At 42.7% G+C, this 19,996-nt stretch overlaps 1 protein-coding gene across 1 annotated transcript; it reads left to right on the top strand.

Moving 5' to 3' along the window:
• The first annotated feature begins 260 nt into the window (after positions 1-260).
• On the top strand, positions 261-12,236 carry rgl3b (ral guanine nucleotide dissociation stimulator-like 3b). Its single transcript, XM_085157183.1, has 17 exons — positions 261-689; positions 2,391-2,680; positions 2,946-2,990; positions 3,096-3,295; positions 3,406-3,563; positions 3,651-3,893; positions 4,031-4,134; positions 4,476-4,560; positions 5,868-5,936; positions 6,492-6,578; positions 7,087-7,119; positions 7,439-7,560; positions 8,472-8,561; positions 8,839-8,968; positions 9,531-9,833; positions 10,541-10,655; positions 10,766-12,236. Exons 1-17 carry the CDS (start codon positions 666-668, stop codon positions 10,903-10,905), a joined length of 2,238 nt encoding a protein of 745 aa, XP_085013309.1. The 5' UTR covers positions 261-665; the 3' UTR covers positions 10,906-12,236.
• Positions 12,237-19,996: the final 7,760 nt, after the last annotated feature.

The following is a 19,996-nucleotide window of genomic DNA, read 5'->3' on the forward strand; positions in this document are numbered from 1 at the left end:
GGCAAGCTGGCAGCATAGCTAGTTAGCTACAGCTTCTCGTCAACTTGCGTTTTGCAAAAAATAGTCCCACAGAATTAGTGTGTTTTTCTTAACCCCAAATAAACAAAAATGTGTTTATAGCCATAAACACTGTATCTATGTTTCATTTAACTCTTAACAAACACATGCAAGCAGGCACCTGTCCTTAAAGGGAAAAAGTAAGGCGGAGTCCGATGCGCCCCCTCCGCTCACAGACACACCTCTGCACTCACTCGGCTCCAGGAGTCGCCTCCTGTTTATAAAGCCGAGGAGGTTCGGTTAGGCAGGGAGACTGTCGACGAGGAGAGTCCGCAGAGGGTGTTAGAGGACTACTGCGGCTTAAGATGCCGTCCGCGTTGGTTTAAATATATGGAAACCACCCTACGCGTTTGTATATCGGCATAAAATGTAACAAAGACGGTCCGCTGAAAGTCTGGATTTACCGCTAATTGTAAAAGGCGTGCGAATGTAGTTCGAGACTAAATTATTGGAGGAAAATCACACACACACACACACACAAAAAGCATAGGAACAAGTTATCACATGAAGATGAAGCCCTGACCCTACTCTCCGGGAAGGCTGGAAGTTCATTTTAGGTTCAGGACCTGTTGAGATGAAACTCAGCGCTCCTTGAGCGACCAGGCGAAATGGGAAAATGGGAGATAACAATGGTAAGTCATCAGACATGTGCTGGAGGTGGCTGTGGGCTGTCACAGGCTCGTCTGTGAAGCTGCACGAACTCTGCTTCCTCCTCCCATGCGCTACATTTGAATAGCATTGCTTTTTAAAACGTTTAAAGACCTCCAGAATGTGTTTTAAATGTGTTCCCATCTATCATAATAATCCCACTCCTGTCAAGTAAAGGGGCTATGGTGGTAAAAGCTGATTTTTGTACTATTTTGAACGCTGTCACTGTGCTTGGGGAAAAAAGTGCAACTTGAATAGCAGTCGTCATTTTCATGCCTACACATGCTTCTGTGACTCAAACGTATTGTTAGGCCTACAGAATTTCAAGTGTGACAACATGTTTGCTTCCCTGGTTATGTCTCGTTGGGTCCTCTGGATGAGCTCCATCATTGAACCCGAAAGCAGCTTGTTAACCTCAGTGATCGGCTGCACTCAGAGTCAGATAATAAATATCTATGCTTTCTCACTCTGAGATGGATTTGGCAGTGCTTAGTACCGCCAGCACACTGGTGACACTGAGTGGAAAACAGTTTTCCATTTGTGCTGCTCTGATTCCAGTTAGTATGAAGGACAATGGGGCTGGAGTGTTACTGGTTAGCAGACATGGAGGCTGAACGTTTGCCACTGCAAAATGGCTTTTTAAAAATGATTGACTAAAAAGCATGCAAGCCCTCCCACCATTTTAAATGAGATGTCCGGAGCCTTTTAACAGTATGTTACTTTTATCAGCTTTGTGTCTGTGCAAAGCCCACCCCATATATCATATATGGACTGAGCTTATGGGACACTGTTTTCAGTACTGAGCTTTCAGTCTTGTTCAGCTGTGTACAGTAGTAACAAATTTCGTGTGACCCAGATTGCTTGGCACTGGCTATGAGCATCTAGAGGTACAGTACAGAGTTAATGTGTAAAGTTTTCTCAGAATGTGAAAGCAACATGTCTTTGGTTTCAACATCAAGAAACTTTTTATTTATTTGCGCTTATATGTCCTAAATTCAGGATATCTCAGCTGAAGCAATTTTGATTATTTACTTACGAGATGACAAGATTAAGTGTATATATATATATTTTTAAAAAAACCTCCATTTCCCTTTCTTAAGTGCACTGAGTTTCAGACTGGGTCAGCTGTCTTGTTTGAACTTTATGTAATGATAAACCAGTATGTTTCACTAAAAACATGACACCTGCTCTTGGCACTAACCAACTATAGTCCACCACCATTTTATTATTTTCTTGAATGCTCACTGTGATGGCAACTTTGTGCTTAGTGAGAATTTTGCTTTGATGTAATATTTGATGTGATAACTTATGATCTAAAAGGTCTATTTGTCCAAAAACATTTGTGTGTACCTGTAAAATTCTAGGAAATTCTAGCTTTCTGTGTTGTGAAAATGAGTACTAAGTATTTTCTCAAGCTAGCACAGCTTGTTTGCGCACTGATAGTAGACTTGGTTATGACTATAAACAAATATTATGTAGTTGCTGTGGCTCATGTGGGATCAGTGTGGCTTTTTGTGTTGCTCGTTTTTCTGCAGGATCATCTGTGTGTTTGGCTGTGAGGGCTTGCTATTTTTACCTTTTCCTGTGTCAACCTCTGACACTAATGTTGTGACCTGAAACATTCTTCGGTGTATATACAGTGTGTGCATGTTTTCAGCTCTGATGAGCGCTGCTTTTGTTCCCAGAACCCAGTGCAGGAGTGGGGCGAAGAGACGGAAGACGGTGCCGTTTACGGGGTCACCCTGCGTCGAGAGCCCGTCCTGTCCTCCGCAAACGCTACTGAGGTGAGCCCATGCTCTGGTTTTGTGCAGTACCGAACCTGCAAGGTACGACGACTGAAGGCCGCCACCCTGGACCTGCTTGTAAATCACCTCCTCGACTTTGGCTGCCAGGAACAGGACTACAGCAGGATCTTCTTCTCCACGTACAGAACCTTCACCAGCCCCACGAAGCTCATAGAGCTACTCTTTCAGAGGTACCGATGCTTGTTGTACATGCAAAGTTGGCTATTGTGTTGCTTGAGTATCTTTTCTTCTGTTGTTTCCACCTGATGAAGCAGTGGCCTTCAGCCAGCTTTGATGTAATAATCAGTAGCTTGCAGGTGCTCATTATCCAGAGGCTTACAACAACAGCTATTATGCACAGAAAGGTTTTAGACTGGTTAGCAGCAGGTTTAAGTATTTATAATATGCAAACAAAACAATAACGAATGAATTTTTGTTTGTGTTTTTTATATCCAGAGACAGTGTTTTGTCAGATCTGGATAATGGCAAATGTTACCGGAGGTAGGTAAAGTGTATATGAAGTGTGTCTCTATTATGTTTCTGCTTTGTCTCCTTGGCTTAATGTGTCATTTAAAAATGTAACGGCTTTTCTCCTGCCTTCTCCAGCCCTCTGTTGGCCTTTGTCCAGACGTGGTTGGATGAGTACAACGAGGACTTCAGGGACCCTCCCCTACACCCGGCGCTTCGGTTGCTCTTGGATCACCTGAGGATCAGCTCTGCGGTGCATGACAGCATGCGCAGCCAGCCCAACTTTTGCTCACTCGCCGGGCAAGCTGAGGAGCTGCTCAGGACATTCCAGAAAGAAGGTGATCCTTCGCTGCGTAGCAATTATGGCCACGCGCAACAAGTTTTTTCATAACTTTACTTCGAGGCCTGATTGCACTTTTATGATTATTGCTGATGCTGGCTCTTTCAGAAGTGGCATCAAGTGGCAGTTCTGCTTCTGCAGATCTTGAGCAAGATGATCTGGGGTCTGGTGATGAAGATTCAGGCAGTGAAAACTCTCAGGATCAAGGTGGCATCATGGATTTTTCTGCTGCAGCCATTGCTGAACAGCTCACTCGAGTGGACTCTGTATGTTAGAGGAGAACTTTACACCCCCCCCCCCCCCATGTTGTATTATAATGATCAGAGCCTGATTTGGTTTTCTTGATGTTCCAGGCTCTCTTTGCCAAAGTGGTCCCATACCAGTGTCTGGGCTGTGTATGGTCCCAGCGAGATAAGAAGGAAAACATGTCGCCCACCATCCGAGCCACCATTGCACAGTTCAATGCAGTCACCAACCAGGTCATCGGGTCGCTGCTCTGCCAGTCTACAGATGGCAGTCCCACTTCCTCCCCTCTAGCTCCCACCTCGCCAGCGCAAAGGGCTCGCATCATAGAGAAGTGGATCAAAGTATCGCAGGTCAGTTGAAATGCTGTGGTTGTTTTGCAGCTTTTAGGCGTCTGGATGCTAATATTGGTTCTAAGTCACAACACAAGAAGTACTAATGGGTTATTTTTAAATGATGTGCATCCACTGAGTACAAGTTTATTCTACAGGAGTGTCGTCGCTTGAAGAACTTCTCTTCTCTCAAGGCGATCCTGTCGGCACTGCAGTCCAATGCCGTTTACAGGCTGAGGAAGACCTGGGCGGCTGTCAGCAGGTATGGTTGGATAACTGCAGGTTCAAAGGCCGCTTCTGCTTTTGCTGTTTGTGTAGTTTGCTACATAATCATCATTTAACGAGCGGTTTGAACCCTCATTAAGGTCAATTTATGGAGCGAGTCAGCAAATGCTGGGCTGTGACCCATATTATAGGTTGGGTCATGAAACGCTGCAGTAAGCAAATTCTAAGTTCAAAGATGAGTGAGACACAATTTTTTGTGGTTTTCCTTTAATGGTGTAAACAGGCAGTAATATGTCAAGTTTTAACTCCTGTCATCCTGTATAATTGTTAATAATTAAAATATCTGATGGCTGTGGCTCTTTATCATTGTCTTTGCAGAGATAACGTGGCTGCGTTTGATAACCTCTGTGCGACCTTCCCTGATGAGAATTGTGTTCTGACCAACAGAGAGTTCCTCATGGAGGTGAGACTGAAACTTCTTACATATGCTTTAGTGTTTGCACTTGTACTCGTCCATTTAGACTTGTGCCATGTTGAAAGCTTACTTCAGGGTAAATGGCCTATAATACAATACATTGAGGGGAGAATACCAATGATCCCTTACAACCAACACCTGGCGTCAGCGGGCAGGAAGAACTCCCTTTTCACAGGAAAAGGCCTCTGGTAGAACCAGGCTTGGGGAGGAGCAGCCATCTGCTCTGAGCAGTTTGGAGAGAGGGGACAGGGAAGGAAGTAGAGCATAAATTTTACCCGCTGCTTGATGAGAAGTTTACATGTTTGAGTGGTGCATCATTTGACACCAGGTGTGTAAATTTCCTTAGAACAAGGTTTGATTCTGATACTATTCTGAAACATTGATACCCACAAGGCATTACTGGTAAACGTGCTAATGAACAGACAAAATAAACCCGCAGGTGCAGAGAAGTCAGCCCGAGCAGCTGTGCATAATTTTCTCTCAGCAGTCAATTGTGATAATTGGGATTTAAGGTTAATTGAAATCACTGAGATTAGTTTTCTCTTGAATTGTTTAGATTGTAAATTTACATTAATGCCAAAATTACAACAGAATCTGAAGTTTTAAAAGCTACAAAGATTGTTTCACATGCTTAAATTTTGGAGAATATTAGTTTGGAGGTGATTGTTTTCCTGTTTCATGTTCGTTTGTTTTTTGTTTTTTCACTCTTAAGAGAGTTTAATTTTTGAGTTCATATGTACAGAAATGTTTACCGGTGTTTTGATGGCAAACTAGAGCACAATGTTTTCCATTTTTCTTCTTTTAAGTTTTGTCTCCTTGCGGCAACTGTGTCAGCCGTATCTTGTGTCTGGCTACTGTAGAAGTGTTCAATAGAGAAATGGATTAGATCACCAAAACTTTCTGTACATAGCAACCGCAGCTTCACAATAACATGCTTTATTCAGTGAAAAATGACCTCCCCCTCCACCTTTCAGTCAGTGTTTTTTATTGATGTAAAAACAGTCACTCCCTCTTATAGGGAGCCTGAGTCTGTTTTGAGAGTCGTGAAGCTTGCAAGCCTCTCTTCCTTTGAAAGTTAACTGTTAAACAGGATATCTGAGTTAATGTGTAATAAAATCTAATATTGCACCAAAGAAACAAGTAAAGGCTGTACTGTTTCATAAGCTGGCACACGCGCCGGCATCTTTTACATGCTGCTTTACATACATATACTAAACACTAAGAGCACATAGACGGGAGGGGAAATGATCCAAATAACACTGAACTGAATATAGCTTTGTCTGACTCTGTGACAGGATGGAGGTCCCACGCCTGATAACGTTTCTCCAAGGATATTGAAACGGTGTCCACTCTCCAGACAGATGGTAAGCCATTCTTCAGGGTGGGGTGGGGGGGGGGTTACAGGGTTCTGACAACATGCGACGCAACCAGTGTCATTTATGGCTGAATTTGACGTAAGCAGATACTACAACATCATCCCAGGACTCTCTTTTCATGTGATGCAGGATTTGTTTTCAGCTTTTGAAAAGGGATTCATGCAAAAAAAACCCTGTCCTACATTTCAGCAAGGCACAAGAGAGCTGATTTCCCTGAGTGTGGGTGGAGTATCTATCTATCATGGCACAAGCCCCAAACTATGTTTAGCTCCACTCAGTGCTGAGCAAGTTTCAAATGGCCTCAGATCACCAGGATTATAGGACAGTAATAATAGACTTGGTCGGGGTCTTGTATGAGTCATATGCACATTCTCCTGGGTTGTAATAAGACCTCACAGTGCTGCTAACAGGTCCTGTCTTGTCTGAATGTTGTAAATTTTAACCCATTAGCCACAATAAAGCAATGAAAGACCAGCTATATTGGCAAAAGAAAATATAACTGTTTCCCTATTAGCTGTGTGCTTACGTGTCGTCTGCCTGCAGAGTACATCAAGTGGAGCGGTTCCATACCTCGGCACGTATCTGACCGTCCTCACCATGCTGGACACTGCTCTGCCAGACACTGTGGAGGTACTTTTGTCTAACACGTCCTCTGGATATTATTTCATAGACTTAAGGGTTCAAAGTGTTCACAATGTGTTGGATACACTCAGTATGTATGCAACACTATATACTTTGAAACCTGATTAAATGATGTATGTGCTGCCATCAGATGCTCTTCATAGGAGATTATAAACATATAAACTTCAGCCTCAGGAAAACTCTATTTTGCCCATTTATATACAGATAAATAAACTTGGTTCTAGTAGTAACTGAGAGACTTTTTGGCTCCTTCAACCATTTCGGTTTCCCAGTTACTGTGTTTTGGTGTTATCATCTTGGCCTGGGAAACTACTTTTATCATGGAGAACTCAGTTTTCAGTGCATAAATCACCCCTGATAACTAAACTCCGGTATGTTTTGGCTAATATTTCATGCTGATGGAAAAACACAAGGGTGTATTATTTAATTTAGTTATTGTGTCACTTAGCAATTACAATATAATAAATGAAATACTAACAGTGTACTGTTTTTACAGGGTGGACTTATAAACTTTGAGAAGAGGAGGAGAGTAAGTGTTTCTTATTGTCACTCCTTGTTTTTGTTTGGCTTTGTTTTTGACTGCTGAGAGGGGGGAGAGGGGGAAAGCAAAGTTGTGCATATAAGACCGTCAGCTCTTTGTTAACTGAGTTTGAACATTTACATTCCTACACCTTAGTAAGTGTCAGGCTGAAAGCTTTTTATTTTTTCTTTAAGATTTGCACAGACTGTGATTAAAACACAAAAGCTGTGTAACCATAAAGAATCTCGTTGTTATGTGACACTATGCGGAAGCAACTGTCAGCCTGGTTTATCTGTTTATTCATCAACACGCCTCTTCTTGCCTACAGGAATTTGATGTTCTGTCACAGATCCGTCTGCTGCAGGCTTCCTGTTCCCAATACAGTCTTGGACACCAGCCCCGCATTGCTGCCTGGCTGCAGAGACACAAGCTGCTCACTGATCAGAAGAGGTGAGCTGAAACACCCTGATTTTAACATGGACATGAAAGGAAGGCCATCAGAGAAGACATAATATACATAATACTGTCATGTGATTGTTAAATCTCCATTTGGATGAATAAAGCTGCTTTCCTTTGATATTACTCCACTCAAAGGATCATTTGATAATGTTTCCACTGACTTTTTGGTGGTAGAAGAACAAATAATTTTGTATTCATAAGCTAATTATTGGATTAGATTATTGGAATGAACCCAAGGTGTTATATGAGGATTTTTAAATAAACACGCTTATTCTTGTAGCTGATGGGAAATGGCAGGGGTGTTTCTAGCCACACTTTACGAGTACTCTCCTCTCTTTTATATATGTATATATATATATATATATATATATATATATATATATATATATATATATATATATATATATATATATATATATATATATATATATATATATTTGGCAACACTCATTATTTATATAATCAGTGTTGCCAAACCTGCTGTCCTTCATTGCTTGTGTGTCTGACATTTAAAATATGCATGATGGCTTTATCTCATTGTGTCATGTTGTAAATTGGTAACTCACCCTAGACATGATGCAGCTGTGTCAAATGTCCTATTTACCTGAGATTGCTTGAGTCAAAGATGTCTGACTTTGTAAAATGCCTCGGCTCCCCCTCTTGTATCTTCCTCACCTTCTGTGCACCAAACTCTGGCGCTGACTAACATGCTGAGGAGAGGATGTGCAAACTGAGAATTGAGAATGGGGGAATGTTCGCTAGCACCTTTCAGAAAGTCTGAAAGTCTGCCTGTGCTTTTTTTCGAGTTCTTTTTCTGAGTTTAATTTTTTGAGTTTGGAATGAAGTGATATGTCACTAAGATGTCAGGTACCCTGGTGCTCAGTAACATCTTCTTATTACAGCTACGAGCTGTCGAGAAACCTGGAGCCTCCTGTGGACTTGTGTTCGCCACCTCCATGGAGCCAGCGCACACTCTCGATGAAACTCTCCTTGTGAGTCTCATGCTATAGTCCAGTTTGCATATTCAAACATGCACATTATACTAAGCACAAAGAGCTGCACGCAAAACTTAGAGTAAAGCCACTGTTGGTTCACATCACATGTTTTACCTCACTATAAGAACAATGAGATGTTTAGATTACAACTTGTGGTATGCAGTAAAATGGAAGTGAATCGTCTGATGTGTATACTCTGGTATTAAACGACATTGTTCAAGTAACTGAATGGTGCGGGTGTGGTATTTCTAATGAAAGCTCATTCTGTCTTCAGTCTCAAGATGGCGAGTGACGGAACTAAGAAACCGCCTGCTGACCAGATCAGTCTTTCATCTTCTGGATCCAGTGGGTCTGAGATGGAAGATCTGTCCTCCCCAAACCCAAACTGTTCCATCAAGCTGCAGGTAAACGACCATGTTTAGCTGCGTGCATCATTGCAATCGTTTCCCCGAATGTTTTGTGTCCACCCTTTGTCATTGGCTGCATTAACAGTGGAGCCTTTGTTGAAAGCTTTGTCACGCTGTGCCTTCAGACTGGGTCTCTCGGTTTTAGAATAAGTCACTGTTTACACTGTACAAACAATTACCCTTTTTTAAAGCAGTCAAACAAACCTCTGAAACATGGGAAGTGTTTTTGTTATAAAGTGATTCTATGAATTGATTAGCTTTCAGAAGTAAAACGCACTGAATGTCTTTTTAAAAACTGAAAAAGTTACATAATCTCTACTTCACAAAAGGGCAATCGAAACTAGCGTGAGCTCTCCACAAGTGGAGTTTGTATCGAGGAGGTGCTTAGCTGAGCTGGAGTAGTGTTTAATGGGCTACAGTCCTCTGCTTCACCATGGTTCAATAGCCTAGCTTTCCCCTGCAGACCAGACACTTGTGAAAGGCTTCAAATACTCTGACACAATAATACTCAGCAGTCTTCTTTCTCTCATTTCTGTCCCCCATCTTCTGTCCTCTGCAGTCCTTTCACAGCTCTTACAACAACGTATCCGAGTCCTTCTCTTTGTCCTCGTCCTCCTCTTCCTCGTCCTCTCCCAGCATCTCAGCTGCTTCGCCTGCAGACTCCCCTGACTGCCAAGCAGACCTCAGCTCTGCAGCCTCACCCTGTGGGGGGGCACGGCCGAAGCCTCAAGCGGCCCACCACAAGCGCTCGGTGTCTATGACCTCACTGCCCGTGTACAACCGTCAGGTGGATGACTCTTGCATCATCAGGGTGAGCGTGGATCTGGGCCACAACAACGGCAACATGTACAAAAGTATCCTGGTGAGTTCATCCTCGCGTTGTGATGTATGATGTTCAGTAACTGGAGAATTTTCTTGCTTGTTTTTAAGATCTCTAATTACACTTAGTCATCTGTAAACAAAGTAAATGATATTTACTGTTCTACACATCGTACAGGACATACTGGTGGAACATTTTGTAATCACGCAGCTGTCCTCTGAATAAATCAGAACATATGATTGGCCTTTTGCGTTTACTTCACCTGTTACTGCTTTTCTATCTTGGGGTGTAGTTAGTGTGAATAACTACGATTCAAATAATTTGCCTTATATCGTTCATATCTGCAAAAGTAGAGGTAACCTTTAGAAGTGAAACCAGCTTCAGTTATCCTTAAAACAAGTGCTACAGCGAGTAGTTCATTCTCAGTGGATGTGATCAGGAGAACTGATCTTTCTCATCATTTGTCACAAAGTCAGACTTTTATGGTAACGGTAAATTCAGATTTGAGGGCAGAGAAACTTTGTTCCAACTGCTGAAAATAAGCTTTTCTGTGAAGGTCACAGTTGTGAGTGGGACAGGGCTACATCTTAAGGCTCAGAATGCTTCTATTGCTGTTGCAGTGCTCTTTGAATGTGTAATATGAGCCAAAGAGGTAATGCTCCTTAAACGCAGTGGTCCATGAACTTCCGTCTCCACTATTGTGTGTGTGTTTATGTGTAACAGCACTCGTTATTCTTTGTTTTTCATAGCTGACCAGCCAGGACAAAACTGCACAGGTGATCCAGAGGGCATTGGAGAAACATCACCTTGAGCACATGACCTGGCAGGACTTCACCCTGACACAGGTCATCTCTCAGAGCAAAGGTCAGAAGAGAACTCCTTTATAAAAAAGTTGCTTAACTGGTGACAGAAAGGAAAATGCTCTTCTGACAGTGTTTTTTTTTTTTTTTTTTTTTTTCTCTTCATCTTTCCAGAGTTTCTCATACCAGACAAGGCAAATGTCTTCTATGCTATGTCTACAACAGCCAACTTTGACTTTGTTCTGCGCCACAAGCACAACAGCCAGAAGAAACCACTGAGAGCAACTTCTAGCCTCGGACGATTCACAAAGTAGAAACTTTAACGTGCAAATTCTCTGACTGCAAAATGAACTGAGCTCTACTGTGCTTCTGCATAAAGGCCTTTATTTTTAGAGGCTTCTTGAGGAAGAAGCTGCTCTGTTTCAGTCCTCTTTGGCTGCTGAAAGGGCTTAAAATAGGACTAGAAGACTCCCCACATAGGACGTGTGAGAAGGGGAGAAAAAGACCCATTTCTTTGCCTCCAAAAATGTCACTTCCAATAAATCTCTCGACCCAAAGATGCACAGAATAATGCCTTCCTCTCTTGAGCAACACGTGCTGGCTTCAGTGGCCTATCTATATGTGAACACTGAGCATTGACTGGCTATTCCCCTGCACAGCTGGGTGCTGTTAATAACTGGCGCCTTTAAAAGGGAATCGAGGTCAGTTGCTGCGTACAGGCGGTGAAGTCCTGGGGCCCCGCAGCAGGCTGTCAGCTCTGAGATGGCTCAGTGCACTGAAGTGTTGGCACGCCAGTGCCGTGTGAGAAGTGGGCGGGGCCGTTATCATCAGGGATCAGTGCGTACCCTGGGAGTTTCAGAAATTGCTCCTCCGGTGTTGCTGTGATACTCGCTGTGTGCAACTGGCAGCTCCGACTGGAAGGATTACATTCTTAAGATTGGGTAACTGAGGCAGCAGATATTTTTGATGGACTGGAAGGGATGTACATGTGGAAACTGCTGCTGAGTGCTGGGGGGGTTAACTGTGATTCTATGAATTGATTAGCTTTCAGTGTTAGCGCTTTGGCTAAGTGAAGTTGGCTTGCTAAACTTCTTTTTTTTGATCTATTTATTTTTACAGTGTCTCCTTTGTGATTCACTCTGACTGCACTTTCATGTAACATATTTTTGACTGTTGGGTCGTCTCAGCCCAAAATACTTTGCATTTCGAAAGAAAATACTTGTACATAATTTAATTTCCTCATTTTTGATGAATATGGAGAATATTTTAACTGTAATTGTTTTTTTTTTTTAAATAATTGAACAAATTGTGTCTTTCGTTTGAAGACTGCTTTTGCCCGGTGCATAAATGGCCTGATTTTTTTTTTTTTTTTCCCCTCCTCCCTCAAGCCTAACGAGGAGTTCATGTACCGTAGATCTAATCATTTCAATTATGTCAGTTGCTGCAAATCTTGCGATAGTGCATGGCAACCATATAGTTAAAGATCCAGAGAGTATTTGCAAAGATTAGTTGCACTATGAGTTGACACGCATGGTATGTGTCAAGTTTAAGAACTTCTGTCATCTCACTGACCTATTCTCTTGATCCTCTACATTATATTCTGAAAACTACAGAGTTTTTCTTTTCAACTTTAACCCCCCCCCCCCCCCCCCCTTTATTTTTTTTAATGGCTAAGAACTACAGTTAAAAAAACAAGGGACTCTGCTTTTTAAAACCAGAATTCAATATGCAATACAGGGCTGTATCTCAAGCTTCATATTAAACATTTTTGTCAGTTATAGTTTTCTCAGTGTCTTCTTCTACCAAATGTGGTGTAGCCAGAGGATGCAAATCTCCTGTTCCACCACATTCAATTGTAGTTACATAGCACCAAATCACAACAAAAGCCGCCTCAGGGTGGTTAATATTGCAAGGTAAAACCTCCTAAAATAATCTAAAAGTGAGCACTTTAGCAACAATGGGAAGGAAAAACTCTCTTTCAACAGGAAGAAACCTCTGGGAGAGCCAGGGTCAGGGAGAGGGAGACGAGACAAAAGACATGCTGTGGAAGAGAGCAAGAGATTATTAACTCCCCAATATCCCAAAGGTGCTGTAATGGATTGAGATCTGGTGACCGTGGAGTCCATTTGAGTACGGTCAACTCACTGTCATGTTGAAGAAACCAGTTTGAGATGATCTGAGCTTTTGTGACACGGTGTGTTATCCTGCTGGAAGCAGCTGTCAGAAAATGGGTGCACTGCAGCCATAAAGGGATGGACATGGTCAGCAACTATGGTAAGCTGTGGTGTTGACAGGTTGGACTGAGTGTGCCAAGATTTCAGCCTGAACGGATGATATAAAATTTAATGTTCAGGCCAAATTTCACAGCAGAAATCCAGACTTCCTTTTTCTGTTGATCAATTTTTTCAAATTAATGTAACCTAAAGGTGTTCCAGTAAGGTTTATTTATTTTTTGCTAATGAAACAAGAACTAATTAAAACAAGACCTAGACTAATTGACGTCTTTCTAAAATCAAAAATGCATCTCTTTTCCACTATTTTCATTTTTTTTTATTAGATCGACTCATCAGTTCCTCCAAGACCTTTTAAATTATTTTCAGAATCTAAAAAGCAAGTATGACCTGTAACACTTCGAGCGAGGAGAAAACTGCAAATAGACCACGCATTAAAAGATAATTAATCATACTTATATACTTTATTTAGGTTGAAGTGGTTTCCGCAGTGTTTGACGTCACTGACCCCTGCAGGCGCTCGTGCGTGGTACATCAATGTCGTTACTGCTCGCGCCTGTTTCTTTCAAAGGTTCAAACACACAAGTTAAAATAAGTTACTGCGATTTTTTCCCCCACCCACACAAATATGGCTGCAACAAAGTGTATCTATCTCTTCCCAGCTTCAGTGGAGAAGAGTGAAGCTGCTCACCAATGGTAAGACAAAGTGTTAACTAACTAACAGTAACATCTTTTGTAAACGTACAAAACCAAAATAGTTACATAGTAACTATGGAATAGCTTTCACCACTAGATGGCGCCAGAGCACTATCTGCTCAGCAAAGGGCGAGTTAATTTACGAGCAAACTGCACTGACGTGGAGTAGCCACTCGGCTGTAGCACTGGCTCACTACACTGAATATCAGAACAGTTGGTTTATTATACACTTTACAATAAAAAAAAAAAAATACTATAGAGGTGTTTGGGGTATAGATATTTTGATAGATGATAGCATGAAGGCAACACTACGATCTGTTAAAGCATAAAAATAAGAGCCCCACATATTCTTGTGGAGGCCCTGTTTTTTTTTTTTTTTTATTTAAATCTAAATAAATAATACAAACATATCTAAGGGCTCAGCCCAGGAGCTGCTCGGTGGTTTACCTGATCACAGGATAAGCACCGCAGAGGCTGCTGGACCATCTACCCAAACAAAGAACTTTGCAGCAATAGATGCACACTCAGCAAAGGGATGTGGGTTCTGGAGTCATTAGATGAGACCTGCCTCACACTGTGTGTATGTGTGTAAGAGGTTGATGCACAGGTCAGCAGTTCTGGAGGAGAAACAGGACACTTTCTCATGTATTATGCATGCCTGTGATGTCCGGCAGTGAGCTCAGCTGGGTGCGTGAGCTGCATGTAGCCACGGAAATAGTGCATCATCCGTGGCCTTCGCTCTGACTGATCAAGAACAATTCTCATCTGACTTTGGAGTGGTGCTGTGCAGAGGCCACACAAGACGTTCTATGAGGATGGACTAGACACAGAGTCCAGTTATCAATAAAACCGATGATCTTCACCTCTCTTGACCATGGAGTGTTTGAGGAAGTTAGAGGGTTTCAGTTCATGTTCACGCACACTCTTAAACTGAGGTGTGTATCCTGTTTTTGGCCCGCTGTGGATATATGTTATGAACATCCGCATGGTCAGAAAACGGTGAGACTAATTTCTTTCGCCATTGCTTATAAATCTGCAGGCTTGTGGACTTATGTTTTAACTTTTGCACCCACATCTGTGATTCACTCCATATACATTCCATAGAAGCAACTTCTTTTTATCCAGTGAAATCCATTAGATAAAATCATGTCATGGTAAGACACACACACACACACAAAAAAAAAATCAACCAGCAAATAAAACTTAGCAGGTTCTGTTGCGGTCAGGTAACTGATCTTTCATCCAGTGACCCCTGTAACTTCTGCATTTTTTTGCACAAGGTGTAATGATATCACATCCTGTGTGGTGGGTAAGGGGGAAGTGCAGCAAAAACAAAAAGAGAGGAGGGCTTGCTTACGGTGGCCAAGCTTGTGATCCTAATTTTTCTTCTCTTGCATCAAGATGAAGTGCAGCATGTGAAAGACGACTTGTCCTTATCTTTATGAAACACACTGCTGTTCTGTTTGTACTCGTAGGGAACATGTGAGGCTGTGAAAAGCTGACTGCTACCATTGGGCAGGTTCCTCACCCACTTTAGAGGAGATGCATTTTCTTTTTTTGCTCAAAAGCTGAGATAAAGTGCGATGATGCTGCATGGGTTGTTGAGGTCAGCGTGCTACAATTGTGGTTTTTAGCACCTCTGCGGATGTCACACGTGTGCTGTAGAAGCTGTAACAAAGCCAGCTCGAAGCCTCGTTTGCATGTGTGGGCCCTGCACGCTGTTGATAAACACAACCTTGTTCCTCATTCTCAGAGGAAGTGGGAGGCGGGGTGGGGGGGTCGAGAATAGTCCACATACTGACCCTCGTGTGCAATTAACACGTGTGCATTAGAAAATAATCACACAGACACCGTGTATACAAACAGCGTATCAATGTGAGTGACAGTGAGTGTGATAATTTGCACCCGAGCACTGTTGGGCACGCTTGGCAGGGTGCAGATTGGTTACGGCATACGTGCACATGGCTCATGCATATGCATAAAGGGCTAAACACGACGCCCTACTTTGATGGCGACTCTGCACGTTTAAATTAATATACAGATGTTTTGACGCCCACGAGAGTTATTCACGCTTTTCCATTCTCACCTCTGGAATGAACGTAGGATGCTGATCAGAATTTTTAACCGCTTCCTCGCCACGGCTGATGATGCCACAGTGCAGCTTTTTTGTCACACGCTGGGAGCTTGTGAAGCGGGGTTAGTTATAAAGTTGTCTTTTGAGAAACTTTTAATGAAGCTGTGCTACTATGGAGCGATACTGTTGCATCTCTCTTCGCACTGCTCTGAAGGGTGTAAAAATGTCTTTGTCTTTAAACTAAGTAATAAGATCTGTGAGATTCAGGCTTGCCTGATGTTTGTGGGTTACCTCTACTTCTGCAAGTGATCAAGAATCACCATCTTCAGCGGTTTTCAACTGATTGGTGGATGTAAGCCAAATTTTAATGGATCCCTAACGTGACCTCACTCTACACCCCTACAGTGTTTTATCAGTATTCATTCAAAACTTTTCAAGCAGTTTTCAGAATGATGACACCCATGCATGCAAATGCTACAAAAACACAACCTCGTTGGCTGAGGTAGGAAAAATGTTTTAGGCGCTTTTTAATCAGCTAAATGTAGCTGGAGTCGGAGGCTGTTCCAAAGCCTTTCCAAAACTTGGTTGTTGAACACTTAAGGTGGATTTATGCTTTAGTGGGAGATTTATGCTTTAGCTATGGTCTACCCATATACATCTACACCTAATGTGTACTTCTCTAGAAATGTAGGTACATGTCAGGTCAATGCATGATTGTGATTGGCTGTACCGATGTCCTGTGCTGTTGGTTCCTCCTGTGTATTCCTGGATACTTTTTCGCTGCAGTTTTTGAATTTGTCAGTGAGAGAACAACAATCATCCTCTCAGTATAAGCAACAATCGCCAGTATAGGCAACAATAGTCAGTATAAGGACTTCCAAATGTTGGCAAATTTCTGGACGTAGTTTACTGAAACTATCCGAAATATCGGTCCTGGGTTCAAATCAAATCATTGGACCTGTTTTATGTGGAGTTTGCATGTTCTCCCTACATGTGCGTGGGTTTTCTCTGTGCACTCTGGCTTTCTCCCATGGTCCAAAGACATGCAGTTAGTTGGGTTAGGTCCACTGGTGATTGTAAACTGGTGGGAGGTACACTCCTGCCTCTAGTCCTATGGCAGCTGGGATCCTGATAAGGATAAGCGGAAGAGAATGGATGGATGGATGGATGGGTCAAGAAATTATGCCACCACTGCCCTGAACCCTTTTTTTTCTAGCTTTTTGTGTGATTTTGGTTTCCACTGACATTTACACAATATGTGTCAAGATCTTCAGCTTCCAATGTGTGAGTAACCTCATCTCAAGCACACAGCTCTGGCTGTGCGCACATAAACCCCACACGGCTTCGAAGCTGCATGTTTGTTTGTTCATTCAAGTTCAGAAGTGGCAGCAGTGGAACTGATTTTAAGTAAATGTCATCTGACCTTGTTTTCAGTCAGACTCAATAACAGCACTGAGGTACTCCAACACTCTTTTCTTTGTGACATGCTTTCAGATTCCAGGAAGCTTTGAGCATGAGCAAACATCCTGCTGAAGCACAGCTGACCTATCAAAGTCCAAAGGTTTGTAAAATGAATAAATTTATCATTGACGTGAACAGATGACACGTGTGCATTTAAGTAGGTTATATCTCCAAAGGAAAACAACCCTCTGAAAAACTTGTGTGATATCACACTGACTGTGATGCTTGGACTCGGGAAACACAAAAGAGGACAGAAGAGTAAATGATGCCTGTGTTGACTCAGCAGTGATGAAATTAAATGAGAAAAGAGGGAGTGTAATTATTTGAAAGTAATACAGAACGCTTTAGAGTCTCACTGCATTTATTCTGCTATGTTGAGCCATCACCTGCCGCTCCTAAGATGCATCTTCCTTATTCCTATCATTGCATCTTCATTAAGTCTGAGGCCTGGCGTGGCAGGGTGGGCCTATTGTGTTTACTGTAAGTTCCTGGTTTGAGTGCATTTCCAAGAGTTATTTATTTGTCTCGTCTATTTTTAGGCGGGCGCGCTTCTGATGGATTTATCCATGTCTACGTATGCATCTGTGTGTATGTGAATGGAGATGTGCGAAGAGCAGCCTTCTGTAGTGTGAGTCATGCAGTGACGCGAGCAGCTCCAGTCACTCACACGCCTGGCTCGAGCACATGGCTCTCAGACAACACACTCCCTGCCTTCACGTGCTGTCCTGTCCCCCCCACCCTTCTCCACTCCACTCCCACTCTCTCTTCGAGCCGGGTTTTTTTTCCTTCTTCTGAAGAACCCACCCTTTCCCTCAGCTCTGCCTGTTGCTTCACAGACAATGGCAGCCATTCTCCCATTCCCACTCCCTGATTTAAGCGCACGCTGATAACCTAGTTTCTCCTGAAACAACAACAAGCTTTACGTTAGTTTAACGGGAATAGGAAGTTTGTTTTGTGGCTGGAGCTTTTTTTATTCTCCACGTTTTGTTGCAACTCATGGCAGAGTCCTGCTTGGGCTGAATATTAACATGTCCCAACGGCTCAGGCACTTGCTGCTATTAATAAAGATTTTGTCAGTGCAGGAGTTGCCTCAGAGCCGAGAAAAGGCTTTGCCACGAATGTCAGTGGATTTTTCGGAAGCAGGAGGGGGCTTCTTAGAAGAGCAAGAGGAGTAAAAGAGGAGATCAAATACAATTTAGGTGGGGGCGGCTTCCACCCTGCTCACATACAATACTTTGGAAGCTATTTTGCTGGTGTAAAAAATACACACTCATGAAAAAAGAGTTCTGTGTATACACCCAAATGCTAAACAGTTCTCAGGCTCTATCACTGCTTTTCTAGGATTTACCCTATTTGCTCAGCGCTCAGGCAGAAGGTCACTCTGCAGCCAAGTGTTTGAGCTGAAATGTTAATTGTCATCACCGACATCACAAGTGGCGCCCAAATCCTCGACCCACACTCTCTGAGGGGGACTTCAGCTGAACTTTCCCACAAGTAGAAGCCTTATGGAGATGCTGCCTCTGTGTGAACGAGTGTGTGTTTAACCCTGTTAGCCCATCTCCCTGCGCTCCGCAGCGCCAGACATGTCAGCTATATCACGTAGACCTGGACTACAAAGAGGAGACTACTTTCGCACTTTGATTTTTCATCCAGTCTGGTCATTACACTTCCAGTAAAACCTGCCAGAATCTAAACTGCTGGCACATTGTGTTTTTTTTAGTGGCTGGCTTGTGTGCTTATTGCAACACGCTTTTGTACTGTAAACAGCAGGACAACAAATACAAACAACAGCTGATGGTTTTCAATCCCCTCTGTCCTATTTGCTGCCACGTCCACCTGCTAACCTAACTAGCTTTTCCCATGCCCTCGGTTTATATATATGTATGTGTGTGTGTGTGTGTGTGTGCTTTACATAACTGCCTGCCATGGCCCCAGTAAAGGTGTTACTGTAACACGTTGAGTCCTGGCTGCATGTGAGCAACCACTCACATGGGGCCCGCTGTTTGCCCTCCCCCCTCCCCCTCCAGGTGTTTGGATTAGAGGAGGAAGGACTGAGTGGCTGGGAGGAGCAGGGAGGCCCTTACTGTAAACTGACTCCTTTGCTGTCACTGTGTGCACTTACAGCTCACTTCTGCCTGCTTTACTTCCTCCTTTCCCCTTCAGCGTATCTGCCTCAGGGATCTCACTTTTTGTGTGTTTTTTTTCGCTACTGCGCTCGCTTTCTATTCCATCTGCTTCTGTAATCACAGCTGTTGCTTTTACTTTCAGCGAGGCCTCAAGCGTTCTCCTAACCTTTTCTTGGCAGTCGGCGAGAGGCAGTGCTACTAAATGCAATGCTGCATAAATGTCTTTAGAAGCAGGCCACAGTGGTTCAGCCGTTTATACCAAACATGGGGTAAACACAAGCTCATTTCAGCCCCAAATACTTAAAATTATGTAACAGCAATTGAAGTGATTTTATTGTCAAGACATCAAGGTGGCATGATCAGAGTTTATAATGTGAAAAAATGCAACTGTAAGGCATGCATATGTTTTTGTTACTGGCTTTATGGTGGTCATGGATTTATCATAGTGTATATATAAAAGCGTGCCATCGCTCACTATTTTAGCATTTTGCTTCTCCGTCTTAGTTTTCGGATTCAGAAGTGACCTTATTTGGACTGGAAAGTACAGATGCAGATGTAACAAGGTTGAATAGCACAGACAATATAATTTGTTGCATAACTTCATTAAAATTGCTCAGGAGTGCACCGACAGCACAAAGAGAGTGGAGGGATTTCACTGATTCATAATAGCAGAGGTGAAACACAGCTGGTGGCTACAGTCACCTATATCTTTATCCACCTGCCATTCAAAGCGAATACACCATTAAAGCAAAAGCTCCAAGAATGTTTCTTCACTCTCAATTAACATGAAACAATAATTTTTAGTAAAAAGGTTTCT

Source organism: Neolamprologus multifasciatus, chromosome 4 (genome assembly GCF_963576455.1).
Source record: "Neolamprologus multifasciatus chromosome 4, fNeoMul1.2, whole genome shotgun sequence".
Lineage (NCBI taxonomy): Eukaryota > Metazoa > Chordata > Actinopteri > Cichliformes > Cichlidae > Neolamprologus > Neolamprologus multifasciatus.